General features: G+C 41.4%; 1 protein-coding gene across 1 annotated transcript in view; it reads right to left on the bottom strand.

Moving 5' to 3' along the window:
• Positions 1–10,555: 10,555 nt before the first annotated feature.
• VEGFD (vascular endothelial growth factor D) overlaps positions 10,556–13,364 on the bottom strand; it is a 31,964-nt gene continuing 29,155 nt past the window's right edge. The window contains exons 6-7 of the mRNA XM_074153082.1: positions 12,416–12,611; positions 10,556–11,222 (exon numbers count right to left, since the gene is read on the bottom strand). Coding sequence (XP_074009183.1) covers positions 11,096–11,222; positions 12,416–12,611 — 323 coding nt within the window. The 3' untranslated portion in view covers positions 10,556–11,095. The remainder of the gene's footprint in view (positions 11,223–12,415; positions 12,612–13,364) is intronic.

Genomic DNA, 13,364 nt, shown 5'->3' with positions numbered 1-13,364 from the left:
AAGAGCCCAGGAACCAGGGGGCCATAGAGATCCTATTTCTCAGAAGAAACTGCAGCCTGGATGTAAAGGAGTTGCCTTAAATTACATATAGGAAAAAAAAACCAAAGTAGTGCCAGGAAAAGGAGGAAAGCACTTGGAGGTTCTCAGCTGCAGCATCCCATGATGTGATCCCTGGTAAATGAAGGTAGTGACCTTCCACAGTGTCAGGCTGCCCTGAAGAATCAAGCTGCACTACTTACTCCAATTTTAGCTGTCAGAAAAACAATTATTACCGTTTTAATTATTTGGAAAATTTTGTGTGGTTTTTTTTAGACTACTTCTTCTTGTGTGCTGTCTAGAGAAGTTGTAATTCTTGGTATGCAAGCTTAAAAAATCCAAAGAGAGATCATAGCTGGTATACAACACAGCAGCCTCTCTCTTCAGCGAAGGAAGCAGGATTTGACATGTTCCATAAGGGGGTGCTGACCAACCACTGTGCAAATACAGAATACGGGCACTGACCTACAAAACCTTCCACAAGACAGATCCACTTAATCTCAGAAACCTCCTTTTATACCACAGCAGCTGTGATTTTTTTGTCCCTCTATATTTATATGAACTTTGAAGAGGAGCTGATGCCTTCTCAGCAGCTGGCCATAGGCTCTGAACATCTTTCTGAAGGAGGTCAGGAAAAGTATTGTGTCCAAGCCTTCCTGTCTGTGGCCCAGCATGTTAACTTTGGTGGTCTGACATACGTTTTCTTTGTTAAACATGCCTAGTTGTGCCTAATGTCATACTTGTCAGTGGTCCAACTCAATTCCCTGTATATCAGCAGCCTCCGCCCATTGTCATGCTCAAGCAACTAAAAAATTTGTCTGCCAAGGAGCCTAGGAAGTACCTTAATGCAAAGGAAAGGAATCTTTGCTGCTGTGAAGTTGGCAAAGGTACTGCTAAATTTTCTGTCCATGGCTGTTTCATGAGGACACACTGTATTGTCATGTTGTTTATTTATAAAAGTGTCACTGATCCTGGGCAGATCCAGAGTCTGTCCTGTCCTGATCTGAGGTGAAGCCATTGTGAAGGGACAAACAGCTGAAAATAAAATAAAATTTTCTTCCTTCCTACATGCCTGAACTCGATGCTCTCACTCCTGCATTTAAAGCACGTACAAGGTCAGAGTGACACTATGGGATATGTAAAGTAGAGAGTAAAGACGTTAAACCAGTGACAGCAGAGTAATTACTGCTTCCAAGCCTGGTCCTTGAATGCTCCCTAAAGTGCCCTCAAAAATTGAGTTAATGGAGAGAGAAGATGGAGGAGACTTAAAGAGACTCCAGTGGCTTTGTTCTGGTAGCAGATGCTGTCTTGCTTCAAGGAGACCAGTTTGGTGTTCTTGAAAAGGCAGGAAAACTTTCTGCCAGGTAGTCTGCTGTATCGTCTCCCTCTCAGCCTCCTCTCATGTCAAGTTTGCTACTCTGCCCCCAGCCTAGTGGACAATGTTCCTTCTATTGCATTATCTGTCTTGAGCAAAAACTATCTGTTTGGTGAAGCTTTGCTGTGTGTAATAGGGTGGGGTATTAAATTAATGCATTTGTTTACACTTAATATGCCTAAAGCATGCACATTTCTTATTTCAAAACATTAGTAATTGGCAAAACCAGGCAATCGGTTGTTCACAAAGTAGTTCACAACAGAGCTGCAAAGCAGTGCTGCTCCAGAGCCTGATGCCACGGTGAGGGAGTCATAGCGTTCCTGGAAAAGAAATCTTGTGATGTGGAGTAGTGGTGTGAGAGCACGCAACCAGCTGACAGTGAAGGACATTTTCTCTCCTAGGATTCAGGAAAGCAGAAATTGTTGGAAGCCCCAAAGGGAGAACATCAGTGACAAATAGTACTGCCAGGTGGAGAATCATGGCCTATAGATGCAAGCATAGAGCAAGACTGATTAGTGAAACCAAGCAGGAAAGAGCAAGAGACAACCCAACACCCTGTTTGAAAAAAGCACAGTGTTTTCAGTTTCTGATCCTGCTGGAATTAAATGTGTTCCAAAATGAGAAGGAAAGCAATATTTGGAATCTTTGTCCTAAAGAAAAGCACAAATTGTCCTTCCATTTGGTTTACTTTTATATGGTAAGGCTACAGAGCCTGTCATTTCTCCCAGCTCTCCTGTGAAAAGGGAATGAGGGCCCAACTGTCTGCCTCAGCAGTTATTTTTTGTGGTAGGAATTAAAAAAGGATCTAACAGGTTTCTATCATACCTTAAAAAGGTTGGTTTTGCCTGGTTTCTGCTGCGTACAGCCAATCTCGTATCTGGCTGCAATACCACCCAGAAAGCAGCCAAGAGAAATCATGGGGTTTTCATTCAAGCACCTGAGTTTTCTTATGGTCTTTCTTCTGTATTCGTGAAATCCCACAGAAGCTGGATGAAATGACATGTTAATGTACTTTTAAAATACAGGTTTCAAGCTGAAAGGTTAACAAACTGCAGTGTAGTCCCTGAGGGAAATGACCATTAAATACAAACTGTAAAAAGGGTTTCTTTTCTTTAAGTCAGATTTCTCTCTTAGATGCCAGAAAATAAGTTGGGCGTCCATTTTACAGGCACATCTCCCTTCCAAGTGGGTTGGAATTCATCTGTGGTGAATGAATTTGCTAACAGAAGTGAGAAGTTGATCGGCAAGGCTATGTGTGTTAGGTCTCACATCTGTATGTAACCTGTGCCTCTCATGCACGCCCGGGGATCTCAATCACTCGGTCACCCTCTGTGTACCACAGTACTCTCCTATCCCACAGCCCAGCTTCCCTTCCCTCTCAAATTAGGACAGTGAAGGTGGGCAAGAGCGTGAGGGCTTAGGAGCAGTCAAGGGGTGTATATCAGGAATGGCTTCCCTGGGCTTACACATAGGTCACCTCTCTGTCCTCACCAGTAGCTCCTTGACAGTTGCTGCAAATAATCCTCTTTTACACCACCTAGGCATAAGTTGTTCACCACTTCCATGCAGGGACTATTTTGGCACCTGAGTATGTGGCCTCAGGGTCCTTCCCGGTCCCTAGCAGAAGCAGTTGTCATAAACAGGTGCTGGCTGTCTTCTGCCTTCTCAGCTGAGTCACTGATCCAGCTTAAGGGCTCCCTGAATAGAGCAGAAAAAAATCCTGGGCACACAATGCAAAGCGATGGCTGTGCTCTCCCTGACATTTGAAATCCATCAGAAGGACTGGTTAACTTTGTAGTGGCAGACCTAAGGGGTCTCTGTCCCGCAGCCAGCGTACAACCAGCATCAACTCTCTGGCAATTAATCTGAATAATTTGACAGAAATGTAATCATGTGCCTGTATCTGCTTGGGATCAAATGAGATACAGTAACACACAGATCTGGTATCAGTTATTATGAAACCACAGCCTGTTGACCAGAATAGTTTTGGTTTTACTTTTTTTTTTTTCTCAGCTTTACTAGATTTTAGTGTCTATTCAGTTGCAGATGTAAATTTCCATTTCTGTAGCCTTGAGGCCACATCAAAGTGCTTTAGCATTTGTGCATCAGCTGCGTTAGAAGAGAAGGCCTGCCTTAGAGGTCTTCTGTTTGTCCCTTTAACACTGTGCTTGACAAACTCTTTAATAAAATCCTGGGAATTTATGTCATAGAGTCAATAGAAACTGAAATGCCAGAACTCTCAGGTGGGTTTCAGTATTAAAATGCTAACAAATTGGGTTTAACTGTAAGTTAAACAAGTGTGAGGGCCTCTTGGTGGAGGGAAAAAAAGGTGCAGTGACAACAGCAGATGGAGCTGTTGGAAACTTAAAATGTGTTGGTCCTGGTGGTGATGCAAGATACCCTTGGTGCAAAGCTGAAGAACCTGCACCTCATATGTTTTATTTTCTAACTCTAATGCTTCTGCCACACGTATACTCCAGAACATTATCGGCACTCTTCTCTCTGCTCGTGATACCCATTAGTGTAGTACCTGCCTGCTTTCTGTAGTTTGAATCAAAAGAAAACTGAGTTTCTTATAAAAACTAAACATGAACTATCCAATATTTTGATAGTTTATATCCAGATTTAAACTGTATAAGCAAGAATAATTCAGTGTAATTATACTTTAAAATCCATGAAATGAGACAAGGGTTTCTTTAAGCTGATAGTGTTATTGTAGCCTTGAATATCTCAAGATAAAAACAGGGTAAGGCCTGTGGAGGAAGCAGTAGTTTTTATTTGACTGTTAGAATTGGCAAGACTCAGAGAGCCTTCCAGGCACACAAACCCTTCTTGAGGTTTGAAACGGAAGCCGCAGATTTCTAGCTTTGTTCAGGTTGGAAACAAGTGCTCTAAGTTTAATTTATTTATTGTGGAGCAAGAGCAAGGTGATAAGACCTCAGGGGACAGGTAGAGGCATTATTAACTATGAAAACTTCAGGAGTGAGCTGTGGGTGGTTTTAACACAGGATGCACAGCGAAATGGCAGATCAGAGAGAAACCAGATGACTTTAAGGGTATTTTCATTATATACTTTTGTAACTGAGCTACAGGAAAATGTTGCAGTTTATTATGGAGACAATATTGATAAGAAGCATTATATAGTTCTTGTGAATATGTTGAGCTTTTCCTTGTGTTTCATGACTTGTATTGGTTATTTTGTTCTGAGTGAAGCTAAATAACTACTGTGCAACTGTACTCAAGTGTTCAGACACAATCCTGAACAGTTAGCCCACTTATAGGGAGCAAGAAACACTTTCCCAAGAAATAAAGAAGAGTAAAGGAGGTACATGAGTGTGCTTAAACAGCAGCATCCAGGGTCAAGGGAAGGTTTCGCACTTCCTTCACTCACGCCAATGAGTCAACTAGCAGAAACTGCTAGGTTAGTCTGGGTATTTTGTGTCACCTTTGCAGCTGGACCTGTGATACAAAGCCACACTTTAGAGATACAGTCTTCACCAATTCAAAATACCACTTAGCAAAACAAGTGGGGCAGAAGACTAGGTGGAATGCTTCCTATTTTGTCACTTTCTTTTCTTGACACTTAATTTGTAATCGCACTCAATAACTGGATATTTTTATATATTTATTATTATTATTATTGATTTTAATATATTTATAATATTATGGATATTTTTATATATTTATATATCTGTTATATTTTTAAATACGTAGCATATACTAATGCAGACTAGAATTAAATCTTTGCTTATTCAACCATAAACATTTTAAAGGAAGCTTTTGATGTTTAAGAAATGAAAGAAGCTCACGCTAAGTCATGGATCCTCAATGCTCTCGACCTGGGAGGACCTTTCACATTGAGTAGTAAAGTACGATAAAAGTGGAAACAAGGAAGGGTGCTAATGGCATAGAAGTCAAAATACAGACCAAGCCCTGACAGCATTGTTCTATGTATTCATTTTGCTTTATTGGCTAAAGGAACAGTTTCCTTTTAACTTAATTTAAAACAGACTTTTTCCCCCCAAGTGAAAGATTTTTATTGAAGTATTTGAGTAACTGCTGATGTAGGAGTCTGACAGAAGTAAAACAAATGGCAGTACATCATTTGTAACCCCTGACTTGTTTGTTTTTTAATGTAGACTGTAATAAATGAGAGCATAGATTCACTTGCCCTGGTAACCACCTTGTAGTTCCAGAGAGACTAATTCACTCCATGAGTCCAAAATTAGAAGGTGAAAACCTCTTTAATATTTTAAAGTTGAAATGCATTTATCAGTTATTTAGAAAACTCAAAGGAAACTGGCAGCTGAAGGAGTTTACACAAACTTTGTTTTGGGTTTTCAAGGTTTCCCTTTCCTTTTTTTATACTTCTGTAAAGCAAAATAACCGTCGATTTAAATAGCATAAATCCTGGCTTACAGTGGTACAAGAAAACAAAAAGAAATCCCAAGCAGATTCACTTTTTTTCGGGCTGGAAAACAGGAAGAGACCTTAAGAGTCAGCTGGATTTGATGCCCAAAAGATACGTATAGATTTATAGGTTTACAATGTATATGAGTATGACAGGATTTATATATGGTGTGTCAACGTCCCTATGAGTAATGCTTGCTATAAGCAATGTCACATTTTGTGACGCAGGATGGCTTTCGAAGTAAATGATAGCAGTACTTCCAAGATTTGCTTGAATTTCTTCAGTGTCATGGCATTTTGTGAGATCACACATACATCTGTCCTTCTAGAAGTCAAGTACATTTTTTGCAAGTAGATAAAGATTTCCTGACTCTCAAATACAGTGTGCATATCTGGCTATTATTCAGGCTTTTCTCCTGCCCCCTCCCCGCAAAAAGCACATGCAAGTGAAAATGAGTTACTCGCAAAACCTGCTGTTTTTAGAAACTTTATGAGCTTTTATTTAGAATTAACAATTATTTTTTGGGGTATTCTCTTTCTTATTATACACATGAATATGTAGAAGCCATAATCCAAATATTGCATTAAGACTTCCCTCACTATATAAAAATTAAGATACACTGTAAGGGGAAGTTTTAGCATTATTTTTCTGGCTATGAAATCTGTAATCATGTCCATATGCTTAAAAAGTAAGTCAAGCTGAACACAGTAATAAAAGGCATTTCAAACTTCAAAGAGAACGTTCCTCTGCTCAATAACCTTCCCTCTGAGAAGGTCATTTAGTCTTAGATTAAGCGCTAATGACATCAGTCAAAAAACAGATCTGCTATGAATTTTACATACCTCATTTAAGTCTTCTGAATTGTTATGTTAAACCTCTGTTATTAAATTCTGAAGTATCGATATGAAAGATAACACAAAGCATTTCTATTTTAAAGTTTGTTAAATATTTTTAAATGGATCGAAGAATCTGGAGTTTCTCAAGTGAAATAACATTATGAGGTTTTTGTAAATCCTCATCAAATTCTAATTATCTGCTTGTGTTTCCATCTCCTCCCAGAGCATCCTTTAGTCATGGTTTTCCATGTAAAGGATTTACGGCTCTGCCACGGCATTGGCGATATCTGTGTCTTCTTGGGGCTGTGGCAATGAAGGCCATCAGGCAGCACTGGCATTTACAACATTCTGCTTAAACTCTTGAGCTTTTCCACATAGCATTTTAGTGAATGTTACAAATATGTAGTACGTGCTTTAGCTTTGGTCATTTTCCAATCATACAGGAGAGCGGGATGCAAAAGAGCACCCTGCAATGTGGAGGCTGGCACAGGGTGACCTGTCATTCTTTTAGTGGCCAGCCCAGCCAAAACCACAACACAGGGCCTTAGGCAAATGATCTGCTGGGGGCGGAATTTATTGTAAGGAAAAGAGGCTGTAAGATCCATGAGCTGCAAACATGGTGGTGCACGAGTGCAGCCCAAAATGGAGGTGGGTCAAGGCTTCAGAAGGTGGAAGTGCCTTTCTTCTATGGGAGTCAACAAGAGGGGAAGGATGGACAATGCTCATACTCAAGTAATTGGTTTGTTGGGCTGGGGAAAGATATTTTCATGTTTGTGCACAGATAAGTGTGAATCTGGCCAATTCAGAGCTGTTCGGTGTCTCTGCTTTCCTGCCTAAGACTGTGCTGTGTGTTAGGTGAAGCAAGAGGGGATGGATCCATCGCACTGAGTTGCAGGGAAAGCCTGCAGGATGGCAGTGCTGTCCTGGTGTGTGTGGCGTCCTTGAGTACCGGACACCAGCATCCTCTTCCCCTGCCAGCCCTGTCACAGTGTGGGTGCTCACCTCCACCTCATTTTGTGAGCTGGTGGGGCAGAGGCAGCTGGATGACAGGTTAATGGATAAACGGAGAGGGAAGGAGTTGTGTGAGGTCCTGTGCTGTACCGGGAGGGAAAGAGCTGAGGGTGAGGTTAGTGTGCGTGTACTCACACGTGTACACACACACACAGAGCCCTCCTAAGTCTGTTATCCTGCAAGGTTTGGGTGTGAGTTTCAACTTTGTGTACCAGAGTTGACAATCCTATTTGAAGCACAAAGAAGTACATTCATAAGCCTTCTGCAAATTAGGGCTGAGAATCTATAAGGAGCATGAAAGTTATAAACTAGATAAATATTTAAGTGTGCTGGCTGCTTAGGCCACCCTTGTTAGTGAATGGCACCACAGGCAGTTTCCTTTTCCACCTTCAGAGTAAGCCTAAGAATCGTTCTGATTTCACAAGCTTTCTGGCACGTTGCTGCTGCAAAAAGGAAATCCCTCACAGGTGAAAGAACCTGTAGGGGATTAAATGTGAAAATAACACTGAATTTTACGTTGACTTTCAGGTGTGTTTTTGATGATCACACATTCTCTGTTGTTTGAGCCTGTTTCTATCAAAAATATTTACCTAAGCATTTCACAAAGTGATCCGCAAGAGGTAAGAGCAAAATTTTGAGGTTAAGGGTTAAATTCACTTGGAGGCTTTGGTTGTAGGAAGCCAGTGGACATGGCAACATCTCACTCTTCCCATTGGGATCTCCAGTCCTGAGTTAGACCTCCAGACACAAGTCTGTTTTTCAGTGATCTAGGAGGGTGTGAAAACCAGAGCAGGGTTCACAGTGGTGGTCAGCGATGGTACCTTGCTAGCCTGGGTATCCTAATGGCTATTGCACTCTCCTGGGGACTAGGTGGCTCAGGTCCAAATCCCTCTATGTCTCAGTGAGAAAAGCTTTTGAACATGGTTTCCAGCCCCTCAGTGGCTGCTTTATTTAAGAGCCTTCTGGAGTTGAAGCAGACTTAATTGTCTCTCAGGTTGGAGCAGTTCCGTTTTGTAAAAAAAAAAGGCTAATATATTCACTGGTCAGGACATAGAATCATAGAATTGTCTAGGTTGGAAGGGACCTTTAAGATCATCTAGTCCAACCATCAACCTCACTCTGATAAAAAAAAAACGTTATTAAACCATGTCTCTAAGCACTATGTCAATCCATCTTTTAAATACCTCCAGGGATGGTGCCTCAACCACTTCCCTGGGCAGCCCATTCCAGTGCTTAATAACCCTTTCAGTGTAAAAATTTTCCCTATCTGAACCTCCCCTGGTGCAACTTGAGGCCATTTCCTCTTGTTCTATCACCTGTGACTTGGGAAAAGAAACATAAAACTGAGGAAGCCTTTACAGATCGTTATTGACAAGACTCAGACATAATTAATACAGGGTTCCAGGTGCTGAACTTCAATTTAAGAAGCTAGGAAATGCAAAAGCTTAAACTATTCCCGCAGAATTTAGCTGTACAAAAACTGTTGTATAGTTTTGCACAAAGGTGTATTTTTACTCCATATGCCTCTGGTGCCACCAGTTAAGCATCTGGTTTGCCTCTGCAGCTCCCTGGCTTTCTGAGGAACGTGCTAATGGTGTAGCCCATCAGCAATCCAACAATGAGGTCGGGCTGCCTCAGACTGACCTAGGAGAGAAGTGATGGGGCAGTTCCTTCCTTTTATGGACCCTTATACAGCTCAGGGACTTCACCCACCATGTACACGAGTCTGGATTTAGAGCCTCTCAGAGGAGCAAGGGAAACGTAAGGGCCTGCATCTGCTGCCAAGCTGGTTCACCTGGTTTCGCGCTGGGGTCATGTTCCCCTTCTTGTCCATGCAGAGTGCGTGCAGGTTGCATGTGGCCTCCGCTCTGGAGGAGAACCCTCAGCAGGTGAGCCCAGTGCAGACCAGTAGGTAACCCTGCTGCAGGGGCTCCACCCAGTACGCTCACAGGTCAGACTGTGTTGCTTGGTCAGAGGATCCCAGGCCGGTTCCCAGCACAGATAACAAAACCAGCCTGCCGGTATGTTTGCACAGGCCTAGACCACAGATGGCTTAGGAAGCACTCAGAGCATTCCTCCAGGGTCGAATCCTAAACACTTCATTCAGACAAAAGATACGTTAAATTGTTTGGTGTTTCATCCAACAATTCAATCAATGTTATAGGATTTGGCTCTAATTTTATTTTAAAGCAATCTATTTTTTCTCCTATATAAATGTAAAAAAATCTCAGATGCACATCAAAAAGCCGCCTTCTATTCCCTGTGTTGTGTCAAGCTTTCCATCTCTGTAGCGGTTGTTTCATTTGCTTTATTCCCTTCGCGTAGAATTGGAGAATTCAGTAAAGGGGAAAAAATTATTCAGTCATCAAGACCATCACTTCCAGTTCAGGATTATTGCTCACAGTATTTTCTCTGGACTGGCTCAGTCCAGACTTTGGTGGCTCAGAAAACAGTGCTGTCCTTGTACTTGCTTTGGTTAAAACACTTTTACTCAGACCTCACACCAGTGAAAGGAATTTCAGTGCAAAGGAGTATTTTCAAAGCATGGTAAGCTAAAAGGAAAACCATCTTTTAGTGAACCGTGCCTTTCCAAAAATCACTGAAGAGTAACTGTTAGTGTGGCTGTTATCCCCTTAGGGAGATTAACACACTACACCAGGAACAAATAAATAAATCACACATGTCTGTCGGTCAGACGTGGGAAAAATGATTCTTCTTTACTGAAACTATTGGATCAAGTGACCTTGTTTCGACCTGGGTTTGGGCAGAAGACAGTTCCAGTGGGACAAACACAAGGCGGCTGTACTTGAGATGGCTTTGGGTTTTTTGCTTATTTTCTTTTTGTTGGGCAGAGTTTTAAAATAACAGAGGAAAATCAAAACCACTCGAATAACTGATGTATTTATTTTCTTATATACACTTAAATATGGCACATCTGACAGTAGTTGTACAATAGACTCAAAATGATAATCAAAGCTGGACAGTAGATCAAATAACTCAGTGCTGAACCTATTAGAAGCCAAATCCTGTACACTGAATTTCTGAAGAAGGTTTCACCCAGGAGCTGCATTAGCTAAGGATTCAGAGGCTAAGATTATCTAGTCTCAATTTCTGAAAGACAAGCTGGTGACAGTGACTCTATTGCCAACGTAACAGCTTCATCTTCCATAACGTAACATCGAACTGGCTCTTTCTACGCTTTCTTCCATGCAGCCAGCAGTTCATCGTTTGTTGTTACCTCTTGGAGAACAATTACCAACATCCCAGAGGATTCACCTGCAGTTAGTGATTACTCTAATAAATAAATGCAGACTGGAATCATTCTTCTGCTATTAGTGTGGAAGATGTTCATGTTTACTATTGTTTGAAAGTCAGTGACAGCTACTTTGCAAAGCAGTGGGTTTTCGGTGAATAGGGGAAGCTCAGTCAAGGAGTTTCTTTGCTTTGGGACCCATGGGAACCTCTCTTCTCCTTCGGACAACGACAATGCCTGGAACACACTGGTTTTGCAGTTGGGCATGTTCTGGGTTGGGATGGACATTTGTCCTCACAGCTGTTTGATAAAGGAGAAAAAAGCAAAAAGAGAGAAGCATTGTAATATTGTAGTTGCTCACTGTTGCAGTCCTCAACTTTTTCAACACTAAACACTGCAATGCTCTCTAGACAACATTTGGGGAAGCGTCAACACCCTACAACACAGGGAGGTAAGACTTTGCTGCCTGAGAGTTCTTGTCACAACACCACATCTTTCTGTTCTCCATTTGTTCACAGTCACAACCTTTCATTTCTTGTGAGCAGGAAGTCCAGGGGGGGTTGGACTAAATGATCTCTGAAGGTCCCCTCCAACCCTCTGCCACAGCTGCTTCTCCATGAATGAGCCTATCAAGTCCATGAGAATGGACCCTGGACCCTGTGGGTCACCATTCAGTGAACTGCAGCTTTGCTAATGTACCCAGGGAAACTGAATGCTGACTGTCCTTACATAAGCTTTCAGACAGAGCTCCTGCATGCTCTGGGTCTCTACATGTGGACAAGGCTTTCTGAGAAGGAAATTTTGAAAATAAACTAATGCATGAAAAAGTAGTACTTTAAAAGGGTGTTTTCTATTAAAGTTTTGCCAGAGAAACCTCAAAACCGCTTACACAAAAGGATTAGGGAAATGCATGGAGTATAACAACCCCAGAACAATTTTCCAGCTTCTCAGTGGCATCAGAGCTGGTTGAGTGGCTTTGTGTGTGTACAAAATTGTATTAGCTCTAGAAAATTACTTGCTCTGAGGACAAACTGAGTAAGGAATGAGCTGATAGTGTGGGTGCCGACTTAGGGAGCTTTTGTCCCTAGACGTCTATGAGTCTGCATTCAGCTGTGACAGAGAGCACAAGATGGATTCTACCTATCTACAAATGCAAGACTCAGTATCTCACTGTAAATCCCCTGTGTCACACAGTAATTTCAGTTGTAGCACAGTTTTAACCTTCATTCCCTTAAGATTAGGGAAAGTAACAAATATCGGCAGTTGAATAGCATGCTTATCTGGATTTCTTTAAAACATGTTAATTAAATAAACCTTAGACTCCTTCTACAAAGTATTGTAAATATCATCTCTGTTATCACTACCTCCCTAACTGCAGCAAGGTATTTTATCTTGGGTGAACCTCCTAGCTAATTCAGCACTTGATCCTACGGCATCTACTCAAGCTAATTCAGATCTTGCAGTGTACACATTAAACAACAAGGAGCACTTACCTACAGGTTTCAGCGTGAAATATCTTGTGTTTTAGAGCACAGCTCTCCTGGCTCTCCCTACACAAGTAGCAGCTGCAGTTCTCTTTACTTTGAAAGAAATCTGTGGGACACTTCTGTCTACAGATGCATTCACAATTTTCTTCATCAAATTCCATATATTGTCCACACATAGCCAGCTCAGCAAGAGGAGGAAGTCCTGCAATAGCGCATACATCTTTTAGCAGTAAGCTTTACGTGGCTGAATCCTGCTTTTGAAGAGTCTAACTCTTTCTTTTCAACCACTAGGGCTCACACATGTTCTCTCTGGTAGATTCTAGTCTTCAGAATTTCTGTTGTAACTTACAGTGCAGAAAAGGACTTGAGAGGATTAGGCTGATCATTTCACTAACTCTAATACTGCTATTTCTTGTGGGTTGAACCCTGCATAAAAATACTTTATTTTGGGGCTGTATATTAAAAGAGCCTAGTGTTAGGCTTTGGAATGCACAAATCTTTACTGGACAGCAGGTTTTAAAAAGTAAATCTCAAAAATTTAGTCTTTACCTGTGACAAACTGTCACACTCACTACTCAATGTACTTCATTATCCACATACTTTGGAAATTTTTGCAAAGGTAATACTAAGTCTAGTAAGGTGCAAGCTGGTCTAGTGCTTTGATGAAGCGCATATGCACACTTGTCAGTTAAAAAAGGAAGGAAATACTTTTCTTCAGAAACAAAACCACAGCCAAGTGAATGCACTGTCTAATACCTCATCTATCTTCCTTCAAAATACACATCTGGAGTACAATATGAGGCTAATCCTAGCAAAAAGGGAACACATTTTGGGAAAGCTTTATTAAAATGCTAGCAGCACATCCCCGGTTAAAGGCCATGGTATATAATGTGTCATTGGGAAGGTAATTTCCTGTCATTTTACAATTAGCTCTTGGATTTAACCTACAGAATGT

This window comes from Numenius arquata, chromosome 1, assembly GCF_964106895.1.
Source record: "Numenius arquata chromosome 1, bNumArq3.hap1.1, whole genome shotgun sequence".
NCBI lineage: Eukaryota > Metazoa > Chordata > Aves > Charadriiformes > Scolopacidae > Numenius > Numenius arquata.
This window is presented reverse-complemented; position numbering and strand designations above follow the sequence as displayed.